At 36.4% G+C, this 26,480-nt stretch overlaps 5 protein-coding genes across 8 annotated transcripts in view; 2 read left to right on the forward strand and 3 right to left on the reverse strand.

Annotated features, from left to right (window-relative positions):
- The window catches only part of LOC126613847 (uncharacterized), a 60,831-nt gene that overhangs the window by 12,851 nt on the left and 21,500 nt on the right, over nucleotides 1-26,480 (reverse strand). The gene's annotated exons all lie outside the window — the stretch shown is intronic.
- On the forward strand, nucleotides 6,252-9,373 carry LOC126613848 (proteasome subunit beta type-1). Its single transcript, XM_050281457.1, has 7 exons — nucleotides 6,252-6,419; nucleotides 6,513-6,620; nucleotides 8,181-8,262; nucleotides 8,447-8,576; nucleotides 8,657-8,799; nucleotides 8,909-8,995; nucleotides 9,091-9,373. The coding sequence occupies exons 1-7, from the start codon at nucleotides 6,373-6,375 to the stop codon at nucleotides 9,163-9,165; spliced, it is 672 nt and encodes a 223-aa protein (XP_050137414.1). The 5' UTR covers nucleotides 6,252-6,372; the 3' UTR covers nucleotides 9,166-9,373.
- On the reverse strand, nucleotides 9,254-12,519 carry LOC126613846 (uncharacterized). Its single transcript, XM_050281454.1, has 7 exons — nucleotides 12,270-12,519; nucleotides 12,108-12,164; nucleotides 11,856-11,981; nucleotides 10,185-10,251; nucleotides 9,816-9,908; nucleotides 9,562-9,675; nucleotides 9,254-9,463 (listed from the first exon to the last, which is right to left on the reverse strand). Exons 1-7 carry the CDS (start codon nucleotides 12,443-12,445, stop codon nucleotides 9,410-9,412), a joined length of 687 nt encoding a protein of 228 aa, XP_050137411.1. The 5' UTR covers nucleotides 12,446-12,519; the 3' UTR covers nucleotides 9,254-9,409.
- Nucleotides 19,575-23,603, forward strand: LOC126613845 (glutathione S-transferase zeta class-like). 3 transcript variants are annotated; one of them, XM_050281452.1, is made up of 10 exons: nucleotides 19,578-19,768; nucleotides 19,984-20,040; nucleotides 20,190-20,275; nucleotides 20,390-20,461; nucleotides 20,974-21,027; nucleotides 21,145-21,220; nucleotides 21,892-21,953; nucleotides 22,253-22,312; nucleotides 22,759-22,899; nucleotides 23,407-23,603. In XM_050281452.1, exons 1-9 carry the CDS (start codon nucleotides 19,645-19,647, stop codon nucleotides 22,855-22,857), a joined length of 690 nt encoding a protein of 229 aa, XP_050137409.1. In that variant the 5' UTR covers nucleotides 19,578-19,644; the 3' UTR covers nucleotides 22,858-22,899; nucleotides 23,407-23,603. The 3 variants fall into 3 exon arrangements, 2 of the variants coding, with proteins under 2 accessions (XP_050137410.1, XP_050137409.1); XR_007620203.1 differs by lacking the exon at nucleotides 23,407-23,603 and having other exon boundaries at nucleotides 19,575-19,768; nucleotides 22,253-22,532; nucleotides 22,661-23,393; XM_050281453.1 differs by lacking the exon at nucleotides 23,407-23,603 and having other exon boundaries at nucleotides 19,576-19,768; nucleotides 19,984-20,034; nucleotides 20,184-20,275; nucleotides 22,759-23,393.
- LOC126613851 (zinc finger A20 and AN1 domain-containing stress-associated protein 5-like) lies at nucleotides 23,538-24,527 on the reverse strand. Its single transcript, XM_050281458.1, has one exon. It carries the CDS (start codon nucleotides 24,119-24,121, stop codon nucleotides 23,633-23,635), a length of 489 nt encoding a protein of 162 aa, XP_050137415.1. The 5' UTR covers nucleotides 24,122-24,527; the 3' UTR covers nucleotides 23,538-23,632.

Below are 26,480 nucleotides of genomic sequence, written 5' to 3' on the forward strand. Positions count from 1 at the left end.
TCTTTTGGTTGACAAAGAGGGTTTCATTAATAATATTGTCACTTAGTACTATAGTTTAGTGATATTTCTCTTTACTTGTAAGTGAGAGATCTTATATTCGATTCTCGCTAAAAGTGAATTTGAACCACCTTATTGCTAGCCCATTATGAGGCTTAGTTGACTCCCACACCCCTCTTAGTATAGATAATATCGTTTGTTAATAAATAAATAAATAAAATATTAGAAATATGAATTAGAAAATAATAATAAAATATTGGGTCTCAAAAATAATTTAATACGTGACTTAGTTCGATATTACACTAAACGCCTCATTATTCTTATATTACTTAGTCCATGTCAAGCCAATCCCAATTAGTCCTTGAAGCTAGTCTAGTCTGAGATAATTCAGTGCAACCTTTAGGGGACTGACTATAACTGTTAGATTCCACATCGCCCAGGGGTGAGGATCCTCTATGTCTTATATGTACATGCTTACTTCCTTTAGCACAATGCCTTTTGGGAGCTCACTGACTTCAGATTCTGTAGGAACTCCGAAGTTAAACGAGAAAATAGTCAGAGCATTCCCAAGATGGGTGATCTACTAGGAAGTTCTGCTCGCATAAGTTCCCAGAAACAATCGTGAGGGCGTAATCGAGGCCCAAATCAGATAATATCGTGCTACAGCGGAGTCGAGCCCGGGATGTGGTGGAGCCCGGGTTGGGATGTGACAATTTGGTATCATAGCCACTCACTGGCGGGAAGTGTGCTGATGAGGCGATGTGGGATCTAATAATCCACCCCCATTAAGGTTCCGACGTCCACGTCAGCACACTTCCGACCAGGGAGTGGCTCTGATACCAAATTGTTACATCCCAACCCGGGCTCCACTATATCCCGGGCTCGACTCTATCGTAGCGCGCGGTCTCGACTCGTCGGAAAAATCCAACTATTTCCAAAAATTCTCAAACTTCACAGAAATGAAGATCTCAGTGAGTAGAGCAAGTTTCATACCTGCGGCCAAGTCCAATTTGGCAGGGAAACACCTTACATTGGCCACGAACTGCTGGAAACCCTTGAATTTGGGTGTGTTCAATTCGACCTCAAACGAACTCCGATGCCCTAAACTTGTTTGGGCTTTGTTCCAGACCTCAAGGGAAGTCTAAAGGTGGTGGAGATGGATGTGGTTAGTTTCAGATTTAGGTGATTCGAATCCAAAACCGCCGCACCCCACCTTGCGGGTTCTCTCATTTTCAAGGCCAAATCTCACCAAATTTGGGGTGGAATGGATAGAAGGAAGGTTGCGGAGTTGATTCTAGGTGGTTAGGTGGTGTAATTTGACAGAAAAATGGGTGAAAAGTCGTCGGAAACCATGGAAATAGTAGGTCGGGTCGCGAGTCTTCAAAAGTACCTGATTCCCTCATTTTCTCCTTCCTACTTTCCCCTCATTGCTCTCCTCTCCCATTAGCCAGTTCCATCCCTTTTTCTCTCCCTCATTCTCCTTTTCTTTTCATCCCAGCCACACATGTGGCTCCTAATCAAAGCTCCAACAAATCTGGAGCCTTCCAGATTAACAACCAATTTACCATTTTGTCCCTAACTTTAAACGTTAATAACTCTTTTATTATAACTTTGGTTCACGAACGGTTTTTGCCTACGTTCTTGTGAGATCGAGCTTTATCCAAATATGACAAGAAACTTGATAAATTATATGAGGTAAAATGCGTCCACATAAAATACGTTTAGCCACCTAAGGGCATTTTCGTAAATTCACTTATTAAAATTATAAGAATCGTAAATTGAGAATGAGTCGTTACAATAACACTACTTGTAAGTATTTAGTACAGGTAGTAGATTTTGATAAAGTGATATGAAAAGTCATCCATAATAATTTACATTCATGAGTAGACTTGACAATTTTTTACATGACCCACTAACATGACAAGTAAACCACACGAAAATAACAGGTCTCGGGTCAACATGATAACTAATCGGGTCCTTATTGGGTCATACGATAAAAATCCATTAATAACAGGTCATTAACAGGTTTACACAAGGATGACATATGGGTAACACGTTTCAACACATTAAGAAAAAAGATTATTTTGATGATTATATTTTTTTAAACTACTAAAAAAATTTACCATAAATTACAATAGTCATAGTATATATGTATATTTTGTATATTAAATATGTGTTATTATATTATTATTCTACATAAATTTTAAAAATATAAGTTTTATTTATGCATTTATTTTTATAGTATACTTGTGACAACCTGTCCCAAATTTTACATTTTTTATTAATTTAAAAAGCATGAATTTACGAAAATGCCCTTAGAGGCGAGGGTATTGACTTTTGTTGATCAGCGTATAGTGAGGACTATGAATTAATTCGTTAGTGTTTTCCTGAAGTACTCGACATTACAGACTCGTAGGCGCAAGCAGAAGAGAATTTGGGGTTACGGTTAAAGTTTTACGGAACTGTAAACTGGAGAGGTACTTTTGTTTTAGTCACTATATATATATATATATATATATATATATTTTTTTTTTTAATGTTTATTTTTTATTTATCATTTAGTTATTTTTAAAGATGAAGAAAAGAGAAAGAAGAAGTGGGGAAAGGGAGAAGAGAAGAAAGAAAGGCTACTGCCTAATCAGAAAGAAGAGAGAGAAGGTGGACGAATGGGGAGAGGAGAGAGGAGAAGGTGACCAACTAGAGAAGGGGGAAAGGAGGGAAAGGAGGGAGAAGAAAATGAAGGGGAAAACCGGGTTTCCCCTTGACCCACTCGACCCCTACAAGCACCACAGCCAAATTCAGTCATTTTTCTGGCAAATCAAAGCAAACCACCACCTAGAAACAACTTCCTAGCCTTCCCTCTTCCATTTTCATCCAAAATTAGAAGGAATTTGGTCGTAATTTTAGGAAAAATGCATCGGTAGTGTGTGTAGGTGTACGACGACAATCCACAAAACGTGAAGATAACTCAGCCAATTACCACCACTAGAGCACTTCCCTAGAACTTAGGAACAAAGCCCAGGCAGTGGTGGAGGCGTCGAAGCAAGTTTGGAGGTCGAATCGAGCACACCTAAGTATGGGGTTTTTGACAAGTTTTAATGAAATTGAAGCTCTTCCCGGCCTATTTGGTCTTGGTCATAGGTATGAAAGTTACTTTACTCATTGAGATCTTCATTCTTATAAATTTTGGTAATTTTTGGAAATAGTTGGATTTTCCAGCAAGCCGGGGCGGCCAACCACCACCAACGGCGGCGTGTGGCCAAGGGACCATCGATGTTATCCTTAGGCTAAATTAGATGTCTTGAGTTCAGTTTTGGCAATTTTATATCGTAGGTTGATCGTTTGGACCTAAACTCATTAGGATACGTTACTTGGTAAAGATATGATTCGACGATCCGACCGTTGGATCGTCCCCAAACTTTAATATGTTATAGTACGTAATATTTGAGGACCATAGAAACTTACGGATTAGGAATCCGTCATACGGATCTTCCCGAATTGGATTTGTAATTTCATAAAATAAAATGTTGACTGCCACTTGGTTTTGGCAATTGGCGGAGATCTGACTGTTGGATCATAATGAAACCTTAGGAAGTTGTTGTAGAAACATAATGTAGATCCTTGGAAGTAACGGATTGGAAATCCGTGATGCAGATCTTCCGAATTGAATTACGTAAGGATGTGTTTTATGTAAATTATATATTTTATCGGTAAGAACTCTGAGATGTGATTTGATAATTGTTCTAGGCGACGATGGTTCGTGATGTCTCGATATGCGTGCTAGGGAGTCGTAGCGCAGACCTCAGGTGAGTGGGTCTTTTCCTTTCTATCGTGTGTGTATATATATATATTTATATGATTGATAATTCCACAAACGGTTATAAATTGATTATTGCATATAATTATTGTGAATGCTTTGAACTACTAATGCGAACTACGAATTGCTTGATCCCTGTTTAGGGTACGTAGGCAGTCTAACAAGACCTCAGATGCAACCATACTATAAATGAGACTAAATAATTGAGGCAACAGCCTTGTTCGGGAAATTGTGCAATGTGAGGGACATTGGTGGAAAATGTGAGATTTAACCTTATGATTTAGTGATGGGATGTTGGTCATAAATCATTGTGTGAAAGATCGAGAAATTGAAGTAAAGAATCGTAAGTATTGATAGTTAGTTAAATTAGTGTTTAGTTGAGCTTGTCACCGATAATTATTTCCGTAAATAAATAGTTCGTGAGTAAGGCATTACAGCTTATGCATTTTATGCCATATTATATATATATATATATATATATAATTGTAAATGCTATGACATGGTTGAGTATTAGATTGCATCATGGTATATCCATATGTATATTACCTGCTTGTAATTATTATGAACGCTTTGAAGTGCAAAGGTGAACACAGGACACCCAGGTAAGTTCAGGTGAGTTTATGGTATTTATGGTATTAGTTGAAATGATGGAGTTATGGCATGACTACATGTACGTTTTAGGCAAATTCGACCTTGTCGTACAAGTTGCAATGATAGGCAACTCCGACACTATCGTATAGGTTGCCCATGAGACGTACATGTTATAATAGATGCAATTAAAGCTCATAAACTTGCACACCGGTGTTAGTGCTCCTGCCCGTGGCCAGGGCCTAGCCTTCACGTGATCGTTCACCTCCCGCACCACAAGCTCACCTTGGATTCAAGGTAGATGCCAGCCTGTCGTACATACCACATTAGGTGGTTCCAACTCGTAGATGACTTGCGATACTTCACACAGCCTTCACGTGATCGTAGCACTTGAGCGTAATTATTTACGCCTAGCATGTCTTGTAGACCACTAAAGGTGGTTCCGACTCGTGTGCAGGGATATGTGATGAGCTATGGGTTAAGTCGTATAGGTCATTATAGGTAACTTTGACTTATGAGCTAGCATTGATTGATGAGATATGGATAAGTCGTACATATCATTATAGGTGACTTTGACTTATGAGCTAGCATTGATTGATGAGATATGGATAAGTCGTATATGTCACTATAAATGACTTCGACTTACATGCTGACGTTGATTGATGAGATATGGGTGCAGTTGTACAGGTCACATTAGATGACTCCGACTTGCTTGCTAATATAGATTATTAACCACATGATTATTTATACTACTGATGAGTTGCTGGGTCGTGGTATATTTATGGAATTACTGTTGATATATTTTTTATTTCACATTGATACGTGATATGATTTTCTAGAAACTATACAAGTGATGCATCGAGGGGTTATAACATTTTAGAATGCTTCTATTAAAATTTTTATTTCTAGGGCCACTCACCCTTGTTAAGTTTTCACCCTTTTGGTTTTATTAACTGAGCTTTCTTATCGTCGATGATTCGTGGCAAATCTTAGTATTGGAGATTTCTTGCGAGGGTATGATTCTTAATCCACTATATTGCACTTACTTATGCTCTAATGTCACATGTGAAGTGGGTTCATTCCCGCTCACCAGCTCACTCTGATTTTTAGGCACTCTTAGGTTTAAATTTATTCACAATTTTCCACATCATCATACTCGGGGTGTGTCAATACTATAGGCAAAGAGTGAGATTAAAAAAATTATAAAACACATTAAAAAAACGTGCATGGTTCTTCAACCTTGAAACACAACTATCTTCATTTTGCATATCCTTGAACATATGGTATTTTGTAGTAATGTACTGATATTTTTTCATTAAACTATATAATACTTGAAAGACAATTTTTTTTTTAATTTTTTTTTGTTTTGAAGTAATATTTATATGGCATTATGGTATGCATATACTAATTCAGTATTATATTTTCATTTTTATTTGGTCAAATTATGTTTATCATTTTTATTATTTATTGATTTAAAATATATTTTTTCTAAAGGGTAACGGGTCGGGTCATATTATCTGATAATATTAGTAGGTTGATTTCGGGTTAGGTCATACTACCCGTTTACTTTAACGAGTGTTCATGAAAATGACACGAACACAAAAAATACGGCAAGAATGCTAGATATATTCATGAGAGCTGAACCTGAAACTTCTCATTATAAGTAGGGCAGAATAACAATTTACATTAAGTGGTGGGTGCAAAGCGTAATTGTTGCCAAATAGAACTACATTTTGGGCTGGTCGAGTGTATTGAGGCCTTATTCTCTAACCAATCTGTGCGACGTGGGCCTCGGTCTTTAGTTCTAGTCCCCCCACACCAAAACGACACCGTAAGCCCGATTTATTTCTTGAAGCAAACGACACCGTGGGATCTGAACGAAGAAAAGCAAGGTGTTTGAACCCAGAGACCTCACTCTCCACTTCCAATCCCTAATTTTGCTTCTCTCTCTCAACCCAGACCGATCCGCCATGACCAAGCAGCACGCTAACTGGTCCCCCTATGACAACAATGGCGGGTATGTATTCTCTCCTTCCCTGCAACAATATCGTCGTTTCCTCTTTTTATTTTTTATTTTTTGGGGATTTTAATATTTTCGTGCCTATTGCAGGTCCTGTGTGGCGATCGCCGGAGCCAACTACTGTGTGATTGCCGCCGATACTCGGATGTCGACCGGTTACAGTATTCTCACCCGCGACTACTCCAAAATCTGCAAATTGTATGCTTTTATACCAATTTCTCTCGTATTTATATAAATTTTTTTCATGAATTTTTATATTTATGCACTCGATTTCGGAGATTCGAATGTCTCTGCTGTGTTTAATTTTATCTGATTTTACTGCTGTTAGGAATTTTTTGTTGGCGTTTTTAGGGTTTTATCTGATTTTATTTTGCTCGTGGTTAGGTTTGATTTTTAATTACCACTTGGGTTTGTGTTTTTTACTTCTGTATTAGAGATTTAGCCTAGTGGGTTTTGGGGAAGGTACATTGCATTTAGTTAGCGGGATTTTTGCTCACTACCCCCTGGCGATGCTGACCATTACTATCCATTACTATCGTATTGACTACTGTTGGATGAGTATGAGTTTCGAGATTTGTGTAGTACTTAGAGTAAATCACACTTGTCCAACGGTGGTTAATACGGTGGTAATGGTCACCATTTAAGAGTGGTGAGCAAAAATGCTTTCTTTAGATGGCTTATAGGAAGTGTGGTGATTATAACAGTGTGCTTCTTGGACATTTGTAATGCTTGCAGGTTTACTGCTAATCATTTTTGGGATAGCTATTGTGTTTGCTATCATTTTTATGGTTGATTCCACTGACTGAAATATGTACAAAAAAGTAGCAGATGATAAATATCAGGGGGAATATGCACCAAAAACGTTTTATTGCTGTATAAAAAAGCATGAAATTATGCTGAAGAGAAATTGAGTTAGGAATTGAAGCTTCTGTATTCATAAGCTAAATCAAAGATTCTCATTTGAAGTATTAAAAAGCATGAAAGTATCAAGGTGCAAAACAAAATAGATATGAATCGACGCTGCTAGGATTGAGTACCTGAGCTAGTGTCACTGTGTCAGACCAGATTGTTAAAGCACCTTAGTCTAAATTTCGATGCTGAGGAACCAATAGGTTTCCGAAACCCTGACCAAACGATATACTGTACTAATTTTAGAAATAGGCTTATATCCAGGTGAGGTCCTGAGCACAGCTTAAGAAATTACTAGGAAGATAGAATTAAAAGATAAGAGCCGATGAAGAGAAAAAAAATGAATATGAAGGTACTGCAGCAAAAAAAAAAAAAAAAGAAAACGAAAAAGAAAAACAGTGAGGCAGAGAATTAAAGGTAGGTAGGCATATGAAAAGTGTATAACATTGCAGTTGGGGTATGTATGGAGTGATCTGTATGCCCCAGATTGCAAAGGTGATAAATTAGTTGGGGAAGAGAGAAGTTTAGTATAACAGACAAAAACATGATGCAAAATTGGTTCAACTTTGGCATGGGTTTTTCCTTTTTTCCTCATTGTTATGTGAAAACTTCCAGATATACCAAAAAAATTGTTAGTGATAAGTTATGGTTGCTAACTGAGGGAAGCAAAGGTGCAAATAGAAGAGAAGGAGAGGGGTTGATAATTTAAGATAGAAGAGTACATCAGCCCTTAGTAGTCTTTTGAGGTACTATTTTATGTCGATGGAGTGTTGATTTTTTGTTCATCACATTTACAGATTTACTTGATGATATTGTTTGGTCTTACTGTTTTGTCTTTTGAACTTGCAGAGCGGACAAAGCTGTATTGGCATCTTCTGGTTTTCAAGCTGATGTGAAAGCTTTGCAAAAGCATTTGGCAGCTAAGCACTTGGTGAGGCTTCAAAATCCTGTTACAATACTTTGTATTTTTTTTTGGACGCTATTCGTTTGCAATGCAACAGATGGCGTCAGATGTTTTTTACTATGTATAGGCAAGATTTATTTACGCTGGCATGTAATAAATATTGAGTTATGCCAAGAACTGATGATACATCCTTTTTGTCATTGTTTCCCAGACTTATCAGCATCAACATAACAAACAAATGAGCTGCCCTGCGATGGCTCAACTGCTTTCCAACACCCTTTACTACAAGCGGTTCTTCCCCTACTACGCATTTAATGTTTTGGGTGGCTTAGATAGTGAAGGTAAATTTTAGAGTTTAAAACCTTTGGCTGCCAGTTGAGACTATTCCTGCTAACAAATAATTTTAATTACTAATCTGCAGGTAAGGGTTGCGTCTTCACATATGATGCTGTTGGTTCCTATGAGAGGGTTGGGTATAGCTCCCAAGGTTCTGGTTCTACACTTATCATTCCTTTTCTGGACAACCAATTGAAGTCTCCTAGCCCACTCCTATTGCCTGCCCAGGTTTGTTCTCGATTTTGATTACTAGTTTGCGTCATACTATTGGTTGTTTGTATGTGATTAATCTGCCCCACAATTTAGGACTGCATATTTGTTTGTTATTAATGTGCAGGATGCTGTCACACCGCTGTCGGAAGCAGAAGCGATCGACTTGGTCAAAACTTGTTTTGCATCTGCAACTGAAAGAGATATTTACACTGTAAGTTTCCAGTCCTTTTAATATGTGTCCATTTTGTATCAAGCTCATATGAACCTCGTTCTTTAATGTGTCATTGACTCATGGATGTCTTACAGGGCGACAGGCTGGAGATTGTTGTCCTCAATGCGGATGGCACCAGATATGAGTATATGGAGCTGAGGAAGGACTGATGTGTGCCCAAAAGAAATTGGAAATTCATATGCTCCACTGTTTGTTGTGTTTAGACAGTAAGACTAGAATTTCTCTTTTTTGGGTGTCTTGAGTAAAAGAACATATCTGATATCTTTGGTATGAATACAAAAATCATGACATGACTGGTTGCCAAAATCTGAAATTCTGAGATTCAATGTTGATCTATCTGCATGATCGTTGATCGAATTGCATATGATCTTATTGTGAAACGGTAACAGGATCTCAAAAGCTGTCTTTCGACGCCCAACCTTTCTTCTCCAACTCCTGCCGCAATGCCTGTCGTAAAAGACGGGAATGAGTTCAAATGAAGGTTGTTTTTATGAATGCAGTTGTTAGGTATGGGTGACAATATTGAGATTGTTTGCAGTGCTCACCTTGATTCTTTTTCTGTTGATGTTGAAATCGGATATCCCCAACCGGGATGCCGATCGATACTCGACTATTGAGTCGGTGCCTGGTGGAAACCAAAACTCTACATCATCCACAAGCTGCACGAACACAAGAACAATCCATGTGTTATTGTTATAGATCCTACGTTGATTGACGACTAACAGTCATTCACGTACACGTACACTAATGTCAGAAACTCATTTTATGTTCTAAAATCCGGGTTACGGGTTACACCTACCCCTAAAATAGCGCTTTGGTACTCCACACGAACATAGTCGTCTCTCTTCTCCATGATCTGTGGTGTGAACTTGTCTGGCTTTGTCGATTTAATCTGCAAAATGAGTTATGAGATATGAGTTTTGCTGATTTTTTTTTTTAATTTTTAAACAAACAATATTTATCTACACTAAGGGGTAAGCAAGTGGGATAAGCCTCGTAATTAGCTAGCAATAATGTGGTTCAAATTTGTCTTTGGGAAGAATCAAACCTAAGATTTCTACTTACAAATAAAGAGGAATACTACTATTCCGTAGTACTAAGTGGCATGAGTTTTGCTGATTTAAGTGGACATAAATGACAAATGGAAACATGTTTGAAGTGCTTTTACCACTTGGAGAAGTTCTTCTATCGCAACTTCTCTGCTGACCGGCTTTTTCCTACTTCCATTGTAGTTCCTGTAATTTAATAGCAAAGAGAGCACATTTTACTTGACGGTCGGTGGAAGGATGAGGAGACATTTGGTCTATTGACTCCATACGTTCCCCACATGGGCGTCTTGCTTTAGAAAGTTTAGTGGATTGCAGCCTTCCAGGTTTGACCCTTCATTTGGTCAAAGTTCCACCATCTCATTTTCTCATTGCATCGATTTAGGGTTTGAGACACCCAAAACCCATCTAAACAAATTTAAGTTAAAAAAATACTAAAAGGACGAATTTCATATGACACGGAATTGGATCTGCTCCGACTTTAATGTCCAAAGCTTAAGGATTAAAAAATCTAGTTCTTTGATTTGTGTAGAAAAGAAATTAAAGTCGTTGGTTTATGTAAGGTGTGCCATCATAATGAGATTTTTCAGTGTGACCAGCACACGAGGTGGTATACCACGTGTCATTAAACAAATGATGGGATATGTGTGCTAAAAAGTTAATACCTTAAAAAATAAAATTTCCCACAATTCCTATTAAAACACGTGGTGTACCACTTGTGTTCCCGTCACAACTAAAAATTTCTCGTTAATGAGAATCATCATATTTAATTTGTGTCGTCCAAATTTTTTAATTTTTAGGCTCTAGATACTAAGGTCTGGAGTGAATCCAATTTCATATGAAGGTGTTTCATTTGATCATATCTCAACTTATTTTGATCATTATGTTTCTTTAATTAGTTCTTGGTTTAGTTTATCTACTTTTGTAATGTTTCGAATTGATCTTTTTAATTTGGTTCTTGTTAGGGCTTTCACAAAAAGTTTAGCAAGTATAGTGGATTAGTTTGTGTATGACACCTTCGAATGATAAATAAAGAAGAGAGAATGTATGGAAGTATGAGTCATTAATTTATACCTATCAATATGTTTTGTATAGTTCATTCACAAAAAGCATTCATGTTTTTTATATGTTTTTTTAGTATAGTTCAAGTTTTTTTACTTGTAAATAAGAGGGTCTTAGGTTTGATTCACGTGAACTCTGAGCTCAACACAAAGGCTAAAGGCTCGTTTGAAAAATTGCTTTCAAATGACTGAAAGGACTTTTAAAGAATTTTTTTTTTGTGTTTCAAAAGCGTATTTTTTCTAGAATTAACTTGCATTTTTATTAAAGATTGGTTCTAAAAATATTTTCCCTAAAAGCAACCAGTCATTTAACACTTTCCAAATGAACCCTAACCCAAATCTCTTATCCCTCAACATATTTTAATTTGTATATCAAAATGTATAATATATTGTGATTGCCAAAGCTTTTGATTAAAATTCTTGATTTGAAAAAAAACACCACAACAATACAAAATATAAAGTTCTTGGTTAACATTCTTTTTTTTTTGGACAACTTGATTAACATTCTTAATTAAAGCATTTGGGAAAATTCTCAATAAAATAGCATGAGCACTAAACTAAAACAATAGAAAAGCAAGACATGAGAATTAGCAACATCATGAGGTTTAGGAAGTTGGTAAACCTTCTGGAAACCTGAATTCATCTCATCGCCAAACTCTATTAAACCTCTAAAAAAAAGAAGAAAAATGGATAAAGATTAAAGAAGAAGAAGAAGAAGAAGAAGAAACATACCAGGGAGGGGCATAATGGGTAAGGTCACTGACATTTTCAGAGGTTGATATGCAATTCTTAGTAGCTGGGCAGAGAGCCAAAGCTTGCTGATTTTTCTGTACCCCAAGATACTCGGGCTTTTTACCACTGCAGCCCATCAAACCCAATTAACTTACACAAAACTGTTCTGGAAAAACATGATTTTTAAATTAAATTATAAATTGAATGATCCAAAAATTCAGCTGGGGTAATAGATAAGATTGAACTATGTACCTCAAGTTGAAGATGGCTCCTACCACTGCCAATTCGCTGCTCCTCAGGATTATTTCCCTTCAACATTATAATGTTTTTATCAGAAATTATATATATATATATATATATGTATGTATGTATATGTAGAGAGAGAGAGAGAGAGAGAGAGAGAGAGAGGAGCACCTTCGACCAATTGGGTCGGTGGGTTTATGGTCGTTTTGCTGCTGCTGCTGCTGCTTATGAGAAACTATGATACGATGGGGAATGGAGAAACTGGTACGCCGTTTCAGTTTGCTGTAATTCTTGTAGTGGTTGTAGGAGGAGGAGGAGGAGCTTGCTGGGTACGCCATGGAAGCCATCTTTTTACTCTTTGTTTCTTTCTTCTATTTTTCTTTGTGCTGGGTGTGTGTGCAGGGTTCAATGTAAGTTTATGCGTATTTATCTGCATATTTCTGTCGCCTTTTTCTTATTCTGTTACTAAATTGGACAAGCTCTTGGTCTTCGGTCCTACTTCTTGGGTTGGACCGTGTGCAATGATAGGCTTTCGCGTTTTTAAAGTGCGGACCGCATTTTGCGAACGTTGTATGCTGACGGAATGTGGGCCGGTAGATCAAATTTGAACGGTTAAAAACTAATCTATCAAAAAAGGTCTAGGGTAAATCCGGATCATAAATGATCATTCATTAATTGAAAATGGCACCCGGTATCAATTCAAATTTTTTGGGATTTATACTCTCTTCCCCCCACCCCGGGACATTAGCAGTTACGATCTTAAATTTGTCTTCTTCACCCAATACTCTTCATCTCCTGCCAACCCTCAAACATCATTCCCGTCGAAAACTTGCTTACTGTTCGAAAATTTCCTTGCATTCAAAACCCAGTCATAGTTTTGTTATGCTTGTCGTCTCCAACCTAACTGCACTTCCATACAGAAGTTTAGAAATTTAGGTGACTTTGGTTTGAGGGTGAGTAGTCGGGTCCACAAAAAAGACGTGGTGCTTGCTTGATTGGGGTTGGGTTCAGAGTTCTTGATTCCCCAATAGTCGACGTCATACTTCATTCCCCAAAGTAAATTTGAAATTTGGTGAGTTTGGAAATTTGGAACACTAGAAATAAATTTTGTTGTTTATGTAAATTTGATTAATTAATTTAGTGTTTATGGTTAGTTATGCAAGTTGGTTGATGAAATTAGTTGAAATTTGTGGATATTTGTGGAATTCTTGGGAAATTTTGGTGGGATGTGGGTTTATGGAATATTGTTGACAGGTTGTGTAAAAGGGATAGGTCGTTCAGTTTTGTTTTGTTGAAGTTAATATTGTTGAGTGGGGAATGATTTGTATTGATAAAATCTTTGTTAATTTTCTTAATTAACTTGATATTGCTTAAGTCATGAAGGTTTGTTTATTGTAGATATATTGTTATGAAAACTTGTTGACATGTTGTGTTAATGTTATACATTATTGAATTTGGTTGTTATCATGGTATATATTGTTCAATTTGTTTGTGTTGAATGCTTATATCATTATGTGTACAGAAGATGACAACTCATGGGGTTCAACTAGCAACAGAAGAGGAAGAATCCTATAAAAAAAGGGTTAGCAACATTTCTCAAGCAAGTCATGTGCTAGGAATGATGCATATCAAAAGTTTAATGGCACACAACTTGTTGGTTTTTGGGCATCATTATTCGGACACTTGGATAGTGACGGTAGACTAGCCTTTAATGGCCAATTGGTGCATGAATTATCGCTCCATAAAGTTCATAATTATGAGACTTTGCATTTGTGGTGGGTACACGAAAAATAAGCAATCTCCTCTGATATTCAGTACTAATGTTTTAACCGTCGGATTCACTAATCCCTAAGTAAGTCTTTCTGTATTCGACAGCCAGATAATTCTGTCAAATGACGCCTATATATCATCGGACCATTTCCTTCCGTTTTACCAGATCACTAGTCGTTAAAAAAAAGGCTTCAACTTTCTTCTCGTACCAATTCAAAAACTCTCCTTGTTTTCTCGAAGCCTCACCCATGTCCTCTTCAAGCAAAGGTACCAAATCACTTAAAAATTTGCCTTATAGCCTTCCACTAACGAGGGTTCGTACTCGGGAGGAAGGTCAAACCTTCATTGAAAATCACCAAGATCTCTTGGGCCAATCTAAAGTCTGGTGTGAGCCGGGTCAAGATATTCACGCTGCACTCACAGTATTGTTTGATCCTCAGCATCCCTACACTAGGATTTATCCTTGGTTTTTGGACTTGGATCTTCATTTTCCTCTTTCTGATTTCTTGAAAAGTATCTTGTTGTGCTACAACATGGCCATTTGTAATCTTTCCCCAGCAACCTTCAGATTTATCACCTTCTTCGAATTACTAAATCAATGGTATGGAGCCTACCTTGGCATTCAAGAATTCAGGATACTGCACATCCTCATGATGAGTTTTGACGACCATTACTACTTCTCAACTAGACCTAGCCTTGTCTGAGAGTTATACATTCAAGATGTCCCTTGTCAAGACAAGGACTAGTTTAGGGACATGTTTAGGGACATCTTTGTTGTTGATGGAAATTGGGAGGTATGGTATTGTAATGTTTACAAACATGAGTTATGAGATTGTGGTTTGACCCACAGTTAAAGTAATTTTGTGTAATTTATCTTTTTTTTTATTTTTTATCAACAAAGCTTAGATTTTTGTTGAAGCCGTTGACTATTCTTTTTTATTTTGGTTTAAATTGGACCGATTTAAAAGGATCATATTAGGAAAGGGGTTGGTTATGCTTCTGCATATAGGATCTCCTTTTTGGTTAATATCTAAGAGATATTTATTTATTTATTGGTCAAAATAGCTAAGAGATTTCTGAATACCCTTTTCTTCTTCGGCATGTCCTGTTTATTTTTGTTCCTTAATTCTCTTTTAATTTATTGAATTCAAAATTTCATGGACTATGCTACTCAGTACTACGGTCTGGAGGTATTTCTTTGCACTTATTGTAAGCAAGAGGTTTTAGGTTCAAATATCGTAGTTGACAAATTTGATACCAAATTAGATTGTCTATTGTATGGTTTAGCTGACTCTTCCCTTCTCTTAGTGTAAAATATATTGTTGTACTAAAAAAAAATTCATAGACTATCAATAATCAGGGTGGTAAATCGTTTACCTTCCCTAATCTATAAACCAGCCCCATGTGGATTCATAACTCATAAATCAAATCTTTCCTCTTTCTTTAACGAAAGGAAAATCGGAAATTAATGATTTTCCTAAGTTTTGTAGGAAAGTTTGAGTTTTTGTTTCCCTCACGGTCATGGAGAAAACCCTAGAGGCTAGAGAATCACATCTTTCACCTATATATACAAGAACAATTAATCTTAACCTATCCTCTACCCATTCTTTCTCTCATTCCATAATTTTTTAGTGTTTTGATCGAATGCATGGCTTTCGTAAAAGTTTCCGCGATCTTCTTCTTCTTGATGGCATTGACTCTTTGTGAAGGATGGATTGACACTGGTAAGTATTTTTTTTTTCCCCTCAATCTCTGTTAATGTACACAAGCTCGAATCTCTTTTTTCACAGTTTAGATTAATTGAGTGTAAACTATATCTGTTATATCAAAAAATTATCGTTCGTAAGTTAATGAACATTAAATCTTTCCGACGAATTAATTAGAGTTTATTAATTAACTTATTTATTCATAATTATTACATGCAGAACATGCATGCAATCGTAAAATCGTTCACGTAAAGCACGTAGTCCAAGATTCAGAACCTCCACGCATTGCTGCTACTGATGATCGAATCTCCGGTTCGGACGAGATTAAGGCCATCAGAACGTCAACAAATCTGAGTTCGACCAGAGGCGGTTCTCATGATCTGCTTGATTACCAAATTGCTACTTCTGATGGCTCTGCCGTAGGACCTGAACTAATAACCACTCTTTTCCTTGCCATCATCTTTGCTGGCCTCCTCTACTCGGCTCCAATTTCATTCCTCGTTGTGGTTATTGTTAGTATTTTATATGTTGTCTTGTGTAATTTCATAAGTCCAATATCTAGTAGATAGAATGTTATGTTTCTACTCATGGGTTCCGGGTTCAAAATTCCCACATCTCCTAAATAATTGTAATAATTTCGAATTTTCTCCCATCCCTTTAATGGTAGTAATTTTTTATTTTCAAAAAATAAGCATTGTATCCATACCACACTTTATCAATATATTTTATATGAAAAATGTTAGGGGCATTTTTGTATTATCATTGTGTACAACATAATGTCGCAAGTAATGTGTCCATACTGCTCGTGTTAATTGATGAACTTAATTATCTTATTGAATGTTGCTTTTGAATATCACTTGCCACAATTAATAACTAATATAATAATACAAGTCTATGATCTCTCTCACATTACTTTGTTTTATATAATCAACATAAACTGCTTTAATTATTGCATGACCCCTTATTAATTATTATAGGACTATACTTGGTCACGGAAGAGGATCATTTCCGGATCCACTTTGTAGGGATCCTAGGAATTCCCATATCTTAGCCGTTCATCGTATATCGTGTTGCCAGTTTTTGTCAGATACTATTTGTGTTTAATTTTAAATAAAAAAAGTCAAATAATTTATGATCGCACGATACACGATGAATGACTAAGATGTGAGGATCCTTGGGATCGCCACAAAGTGGATCCGGAACCATATTACAACATCAGTTACCAAAATTGAAATTTTATTCAAACCCATATAACTTTTCTCTACTCCCATCTTACTCTCTACACCTATATCATTTTTAATTAAACTATTAATATCTCTTTAAACCCAAATTTACTACCTAAACTACCTTTGCAAACTGAATTCAATATGAAAATTTATCTTTACACCCATTGTTTTTCACATTAAAAGCTACCCAGATCAGTCTCATGAAGATCCATGTTAATTAAATCTATTAATCTAATTAAACATAATGCCATGACACTATGAGAGTCAAACTAAATTAACTAAACCCTAGCTAGTTTAACAAATGCACGCATATTTTGCAGCCGACTTGTAATGGGAATAATAGCTAGCAAGGCATTCAAGGAGTTAGAAACTGAGAAATGGAAACTCTTTCAGAATATCATCAATTATAAACACTCAACAGTGTGCAAACAAAATCTTACAAACAAAATAAAATGAAGTGCAATAATTATGATGCTCTCACATGTTTGCAGTGCGTCTACACAACAAGACTACTAATTAGATGTTAATTGAAGAAAAGAACTTTAATTACTTAATTAAAGGGGATAATTAAAAGTGAAGAAAAACACTTGATTCAGAACTACTAGTAGCAAAAAATTCAGAACAAGCTAGGTATGTGTGGATTTACTAGGGTTGATGTAGCTAAATTATCGGACCCAAACGCTTGATTCCCCTTGAGCCATGGAGTTGGATAAACCTTTTGTCAGAGAAACCCTACTCTTGCAATAAGTAGGGTTTTGATCTCATATATAAGAGGTAGCAGTACTAGGGAAAGCATATGCCAACCCTCTCACTCCTCCTCCTCCTCCAACTTTTCTTGCCGTTGATCTTGATTAGCTGTTGCTTGTTGTTTTGGGATCAATAGTAGCAGCAGAAGCAGAACTAGGTTTCCTACAGGTGATGAGTAGTGTTGGAGATATGGTGGTGGTAGGGTTGGTGGATGATGGTGGTGGTAGTCATGATGACGATAATAAAGTTGGAGGATTTAAAACTTCAAATTCACTAGTCATCCATAAAAAAGGGCCTTTTTTTTCCCTATGAATGTGTACTATGATTTTTACCACGATAGAACGTCAAAGAAAGATTACGTGATGGTTAGTGTTTGATTATTGAGTGTGAGTTTTGTTTGTACCATATTTAGGGCTTCCGTATTTAGATCTCGTATAAATACTCAGAGGATTAAATGTAATTATGTAATAAATGAAGGGGCAAATATGTAATAAGTGAGGAGCCCTTATTCTATAAAAGGACTCCTCACCCTCTTCATTAGAGGAGGCCAATTCTTAGCCATGGGAAGAGCTATCTCACTCTCAGAAGCTCTCACCTCTCATCCTCAATCATTTCAGAGAAATACAATATCAGTGTGGACGTAACTCAAACATTGGGGTGAACTACGATACATCTTGTGTTATTTACTTTCTTGCAGATTCACGGTCAGATTTACATTGTTCCAAGACCCCTCCGGTTTTGTGCATCAACAGGTTTATTGATAAATTTTACTTTTATTATCAACTTTATCGTGTACTTGATGATAATAATGCAATAGGATAATAAAGACATTTCATATTTAAAATTTAAGTTGGGTGTAGAAAGAGGTTAAATGGGTTCAAATAAAAATTTCGTTACAAAAAATGCTGATCTTGCATGTGAATTCCTGCATCAAATTACTTGTTTTGAAGTCACATCACACGCGAGAGAAAGAGGGTAGACAATATTACCATGCCAATAAAAACTTAAGATCAATTCCTACCCAAAATGCAACTCATGTTTCATCTCAAACTATCAAGTGAAGGTTGCCTCATGCTCCTAAACTCAAAATTAATTTTGATGGCTCTGCTGTGGGTTCTCAAGCTGCTACTAGTTTTGTCGTAAGTAGTGGTTCTATGGTTCACCTATTGTGGCTGGTGCTCGCAATCTTGGAGAAACTATCATTTTTGTTGTTGAAGCTCTTGCTCTTCATGATATTTTGAGATTTGCAAAGGTCAAGGGTTTCACACATTGGCGATTGAGGACAATCATTGACGACATCAGATCTTTGACCAGTTCTTTTATTTTATTTCTTAGGCTCATGTCTTTTGTAAGGCGAATTTCTTGTCGATGTTGTTACTAATGTTGGTCACTTGATATAGTAGACATATATTTGAGATCAGTTTTTACCAACTATTAATTACTAGAATTTTTTTGTTTGATTGTATTGAAAATGGTTGTATTAGACCATCTCCAACCCTTGGGCTAAAAGCCAAATTTTTTAGCCCGGAAAATTTGGCTTTTAGCCCAGAAACATTTTTTCTGCTCCAACCCTTCTGCCCTAAAATTTTAGCCCGGAATTATTAAAGAATAAACTTAGGCTAATTTTTTTTAAAAAAAATAAATATGTAGATTATTGTAAATTAATTTTATGAACATTTTTATCTAAAAAAATTTAAATTCCGATAAACATTTGGGATTTAGCCCGGGGGGAAAGCTGGGGGGGGGGGTATTTGGCACAGAAATAATATTTGGCATTTAGCCTAAAATTTTAACATGGGTTGGAGAGTGTTTGGGGGGATAATTTGGGTTTTAGCTCAGGTTTGGAGATGGTCTTAGAGAGTTTTATTTATTTATTTATTTATTTTTATAATTAAAATTACTTTTATAAAAAAAATAATTTCGATACATATATTAAAAGTTATTTAGAATAACATTGGGTAAGAAAATAATATTTTAATTTCCAACCTATGAAAGTTTTGAGTGCCATTTCGACAGCGACAACTCAGCAGAAAACAAAAACAGTCACTCCATTAGAAGTTGACTTCTTACCAGAAAAGTGTTGAACAACGGAGAGCCATGGAATCCAGCAGCAGCAGCAGCAGCAGCAGCAATCAGCTACCTGCTGCTTCAAAGCTCCTCCTCTATTCCTACTGGCAAAGCTCCTGCTCTTGGCGCGTCCGCTTCGCTCTCAATCTTAAAGGTTTTTGAAAACGATTACTTTTAGTGTAAATTTTGCATATTTTGTGCTCCTGAATGTTTTATGATTCATTGGAATTTAAATGTCACTCGATTTCAATAATATTTGTGGTTGATGGTTATTTTGATTGATGAATCAATTACCAAATGTGTGGTGCAAATTATTAGGGTTGGATTTTACTTGGTCTTGATTTGTAGTCAGTTCAATTGAATGTGTAGGACTTCCGTACGAGTACAAACCGGTGAACCTACCAGCTGGTGAGCAGTTCAGTCCAGGTGAGTGTGAGTTTGAAGAGATATTATGCTCATTACCAGTCGCATTCTCTTGCCAAACAATCCGTTGTCAAATTGTTAGTTTTACTATAAAACTATCAATGCTTACGTTGGTGGATACTGGATACTTATCGAATGTGCTTGAGTTGCAGCGTTTAACCGGTTGAATCCTCTTCATTTTGTTCCGGTGTTGGTCGATGGGGATACGGTGGTTTCAGACTCCTTTGCGATATTGCTGGTTAGTGTAATTTGTTGGGAAATGGATCGTCTGTTTACAGTTTTTGAAGGTTTTGCTTGTGCCTCTAAGTGTTCTGTTATTTGGGTACAACGTGTTCTTGTGATGCTCGATTAGTATTTAGAGGACAAGTATCCTCAGAGACCGTTATTGCCAGCTGATCCTCGGCTAAGAGCTCTTAATCTCCAGGTATGTTTGTACTAAATGTGAAGTCCATATCAAATTTAAATAATTTGGTTTAAGAATACTCTGCACCTGAGGTTGACTAGCCTAGTTTATAATGATAGTTGTTCTTTACACCGTGCACAAATCTAAGCTGTTGATCCAGGATTTGAAGAAATAACAACATATGTTGCAGCCACATAAAGGAGTTTATCATGTTATGTCCTAGGCTGAAGAATTTTCTAATTTTAGATGCCCTTGAAGGCTTTCAGTAACGCTAATCAAGTAGCTATGAGTGGGCTCAGAAAAAAAGTATTTCAAAGTGTTAAAAGACCTTATCTTTTTGTTTTTTGTTTGCAAATTATTCTCTGCTTGTCCCTTTTATATTCTTCAATTAAACCATGTCGTGACGTGAACTGATGTAAGTCGCGTATCTTGTTCAAATAATGAGAGAGGTGAAGTCTTTGTTGAAGTTAAGAATGACTTCGTCATGGACTTATTGTTTTTTCTAATTTGCCAATTAGTGAATATTGTCACAGGCTGCAAGCATTATTAGCTCAAGTATTCAGCCACTTCACATGCTATCAGTGCTGGTACATTTGGTTTCTTTATACCTTATCCAAAGAACGAAATTTGGCTTTACATTCATAGCTATGTAGACATTGATTTTGTTTTAATATGTATTTATCATGTACCATTTGCTTCTGTAGAAGTATCTTATGGAGAAGTCTGGTCCTGAAGAGTCCCTGTCTTGGGCTCAATCGAATATAGATAAAGGTTTCTTTGGTGAGTGAATTTCTGAATGTTCATGTTCAGTTTTTAAGCATAAACTCTCTGCATTGGGGATGCTTATTAGGTGAACCTGTTACTACTATGTGGGGTGTGGTCGTTACGTTGTAGCCTTGTTATTGTAATGTATTCCATATATACTTTTCTGTGGTCTATGCATGAGAAGGCTTATACTTGTAAGTTCCTGTGATTTGTAAGAGTGATATATGATAGCAACTGCTATGAATGGCCGCTTGCAGATTGGCAGTTCATCTGTTATTATGTTTTCCATTCGCAAATAGCAAACTGCAAATTATGGACTAAAGAGAGATCAAAAGAATTGACATGAAAAATTGCTTATGATCATGTCGGTCAAGTATAAAATGGATCACTAGATTTGGGTTCTGCTTGACTTTCTTAGTTACAGTACTTATATGGTAGACCTTGCCAGGCTGATTTATGTCTGGAAGTGTTCAGTCATAAACTATGTACTAAAGCTTTACATATATATATGTAAATGTATCACTCCACATCGGGGAATTAAGGTTGCATGTGCTTATAAGGAGTTGTGCTACTGTCCATATTTCTAATTGGTTTTAGTGGGACTTCAACTTCCTTCATTAATATCTCGTTACGTGCAACTACCAAAGATTTCTATTCATTGATGTTATTTCTTTTCTCATATGCAGCTCTCGAGACTTTGCTGAAGGATTTTGATAGCAGATACGCCACAGGAGATGATGTGTATATGGTCTCTTTTCTGAACGCTGTGATTCTTATTTACATTTCTTTAACTGCAATCTTATTAATTTGAACAAATCTGAACCAGCGAACTGCTTCTAACCCAATACATTGTTCGACGACATCAATAGTGTCAATTTGATATCTCCACGATGCTTGGATGTCTATGTACATGGAGTTGAAGAGACTTTAGCCTTTGCTTTCTTTTCCTCTTTTTATACAGAATCGTTATCGCTCAATTGAACTCGTTTTATTACCCATTTGACCTCTTTAGAGTATAACTAACCAATTAAAGGGGTTTATTTGCAGGCGGACGTGTTCTTAGCCCCACAGATTGCTGTAGTTACCACAAGGTTTAATATTAACATGGTAAACTCTTTCCACTTTTTATTTGCCAACTTTATTTTGTAGGTTTGAGTACCAGTAGTTTCACTCCGCACTTTGTACGTTGAGAGTTGTATGTGTGTGTGTGTGTATGTCTCTGCTGTGTGTAAACTTTTGGGGGCAACTCTTAACTGTTTCTGTAGTTATTCCCTCCTCTAAAAGAATCGTCCAGTAATACGTGGATGTCTTAGTTATTTGGAAAAAGGTTACATATTGGTTTTCTTTCGCATCACTTTCTTTCTTTTGGGGCAACTCTTAACTGTTTCTATAGTTATTCCCTCGTCTGAAAGAATAGTTCAGTAATGCGTGGATGTCTTAGTTATTTAGAAAAAGGTTATATATTGGTTTTCTTTCGCATCACTTTCTTTACTATCAACCAACATTTTACTTATTTGGGTCCTTAATGTTTGTTACATTCTTTTTTGGTGTAGTCCAAGTTCCCTACTTTAAGTAGGCTGTATGAATCATACAAGATTTTACCAGAATTCGAAGCTTCATTACCAGAAAGGCAACCCGATGCTGTGCATTAAGTCTGCAATTTTGCCGCCATATTACTCGAAACAGTTTGGTATTTTCTTGCTTGAGTAAACTGTCGATTTGCCCCCTGAACTATCACCCAACTTTCGATTTGCCCCCTGAACTTTTTAATTGGAAAATTAAGGACTTAAACTAATTTTTTTGGCCGATTTGCCCCCTGCTGTTAATTTTTCATTCATTCCATCCAAATTTCTGTTAAATGGAAGCATATGCACAACGTGTGTGGGTAGTTCGGTCACTTCATTCTTTAAAATAATTGAAAACCTTAGATTTCTAAAATATAAACCTATGCAAATATGTGTGATTCTATAGCTTTTCTGTCTGAAGGTCTAGTGAAATGACGCTTTTGTCCACAAATGAGAGTTACGTGGTTTGCACATGATAAGAGTTAACGTTAATTTGGATGAAATTTATGAAAAACTAACGGTAGGGGGGAAATCGGCCAAAAAAATTAGTTTAAGTCCTTAATTTTCCAATTAAAAAGTTCAGGGGGCAAATCGAAAGTTGGGTGATAGTTCAGGGGGCAAATCGACAGTTTACTCTTTCTTGCTTTATGTATACTGGCATTTGTGTTATCGTATCTATATAAGGTCAAATTTGAAACATCGGTTGCTTCTTTGTAAGAGAACAGCACTCAAATTCTTGGTATGATCAGATGTATTGGTATCGAACAGAAAGAACGTAAATATCTATTTCCGAAATCAAACAAAATATCTAAAAGTACAAACAAATTCAGCCATGCCAATCTTTACTACAACTTCATTCTCTCTAAATCCTGCATTCTAGCTTGTCACCCTTGCAAAGTGGGTTTTGCTTGGCCAAAACGTCTCGTCCAGCCATCTTGAAATCTACATGGCAACAGTGTTTTTCTGGGTAGCGATGCGTCCCACAGAACACACCACCACACCGGCAGCTAAAGCCAAGCACTCCAACCTTTCTGTTGCAGCTTTCGCACCTATTTTTCACAGAGGTTGATCCACTACTACTCTTGGAGCAACCAGCAACAGCGACAGAGGGAGAAACCGAGTTTGATGCTTTCAAAGAAGGCAAGGGATTTATTCGCCCAGCGACGGAACCCCTATCAAGGTTATTCATTAAAGCCACCATGGCGGACTCTGCCCTCATATTCTCTCGGGACTCTTGTTTCAGGTAATCTGTGTAGCATCGCGAGCACAGGTTCTTGGTCTCCACAGAGCCATAGAAGTCGCAACCGTTTGCACAGCAGGGACGCTCTGTCATCTTCTTTTGCGACTCCATATCGATTCCTTATTGCTCCTTCTCCTTGTTTTCTTGTTTTTCAAGTAACCGTGATTCTTCTTCTCTTCTTCTTCCGGCGATCGAACTCAAAAACCAAGCTTCTTCCTGGGTAAATTTAGCAGCACAGTTTCTTGAGTTTGTAATACAAAAGGCTTCCTCCTGGGTAAATTTAGCAGCACACTTTGTTGAGTTTGTAATACAAAAGCTTGTATGGCCTGTGCGATTTATATAATACAAGGGCGATGGTTCGCGTAGGATTTGTAGTGGGAATCCGTTTCCAAAATTGAGTAGGATTACTTCGTAAGACTTTTTCTGCCTTTATTTATTTATGGTTTTAGAAACTTTTGGATTTTAGTCATGATGTATTTCATTTCCCAACAGTGGAAGGAGTCCAAGAATTTCGAATTAATTCCTCTTCCGACAATCTTGTGGATAAGTATTGATCAATGGATATTTTTCTTTACTTCCGAAGGAGAATTCCAACAAAAAGAATCAAAGTATTAACTTTATAAAATTAAGATGCTATAGGTTGGCTGTAGAGAATAGATAAGCAAAAATAAATAAGAATTGTAAGAAGTAGATTATCTTTGTGCAAGTGGCCCTCTATCATAACGGTAGTTAGGAGTGTTGTATTTGCACTACGACATGAGTTCGAACCTCGTTAGTTCTCTAATCTAGCATCTAATCTAACAAGTTTATCGTTTGACAAAAAAAAAAAAAGATTTAACTTTGTGGATAGGCTTTATTATTCATTGAACTTTTTATTTATTTATTTATTTTTATCATGAAGACAACTTTCATTACAATAAAAAGTACTACAAGGCCAAAAAAGAACTGGGTAAACAACTACAGAGAAAGTATAAGGCCCAAGCAAAATGAGAGCAACAACCCAAGATACAATAGAAGACCCACACAAGCTTAGGCTCAAAGGCCACAGAAAACAAACAATAAAAAACCCTAATCTCTAGCAGCAAAGACCGCATCGCCGCCACTATCACATCGTCGAAGGAGGCTGATGAGTAGATTTTATATTATATATTTTACCCTAATCTTAGTATATTTTGGAAGAATTTTGATACTTTGAATTGTATTTTCAATATAGGATTTTTGACTTCCTCTGGAGCAAAACATGATCAAATGGACGAATTTTGGAGTAATTCTAGTTGAAGGACGTTTGTGAGTCACTTAGCTTGATCGTATCAAACTTTGGGATTTTTCCACCAAGTGGTTATTTTCTGACGATAAAATAAAGGAGCGATGTGCAGTGCTAGAAAATGACGTTTCTGGGCTTAAATTGCATTTTTGGAGCCCAAGATGACCTCGGATGGATTCGTGGCCTTCTGGAGAAGTGTTCAGAATATTCCAAACATTAAATCCAGCTATATTGGGCCAGTTTTGGAGCAGCTTATGGGTCCAAAACATGGCTGTTCAGATTTTAGGCGAATTTTACCATTTAATTTAGGGTTATATTTCCTATTTTATTTGATTATTATTTTTAGTTTCTTAGTGGGAATAAAGGACCTGTTTTTAGGGTTTGTGTGGGGGGGGGGGGGGGCTTAGCAGATTTATTGCTTGGCCGTCTACAGTTTTTTACTACGTTTTATTTTATGCAATTTTGGAGACAGAGAGAATTGCTAGGGTTTTGGAGATTTTCTACTTGAAGGTGCTTTCAATCATTTTCTTAATAATATTTTTCTATGATTTTAATTATGAATATGCGTAACTAATTTCTTTTGCTAGGGCGAGGCTTTGAGCTTTAGCATGAATATGTGATTTTTATTTAATTGCTTATGATTGATTGCATGCATACTTTGAATTGTTAATTACCGGGATAAAAACTATCTAATTGTCTTAATGCCTGATCACCATTAGGATCTTTAGAAAAGTAATTTGATGAAATTTTGGTCGGAAGGTTCCCTGAAATTGATGCTGGCTTCTTGTGATTAATAATTGTAATTTCACTTAGGATGAACACGACGTCTTAAGGGTTGCATGGTTTTTCAAAGGATTTTCATAAAGCATAATGAGTCTTTCATGTTCAAATTTGATCCAAACGTCCGGACGGGTTGCAAGTTAGATATATGTTCTATGTTGGAGGTTCCAAGTACAATATAAATTAGGAAAACCTAACCTTCAAAGTGGCATGTGTAGATCATAAGTAATTGGTAAAAGTTCATAGGATTGCTAGGTGATGATGGAACCCTAGTGCTTTCTTAATTTGATTTCTTCCAAAACTGTTTTCTTTTCCCTCTAGTTTTAATATTGTAGAGTGTCTTATTTTTATTAATTAAATTCGTTTTTAATTTAAGTTGGTTATAAAATCAATCATCTCAATTTCTACTTTATAATAATTAATTGG

The sequence above is a fragment of the Malus sylvestris genome, chromosome 2 (assembly GCF_916048215.2).
Source record: "Malus sylvestris chromosome 2, drMalSylv7.2, whole genome shotgun sequence".
Taxonomy (NCBI): domain Eukaryota; kingdom Viridiplantae; phylum Streptophyta; class Magnoliopsida; order Rosales; family Rosaceae; genus Malus; species Malus sylvestris.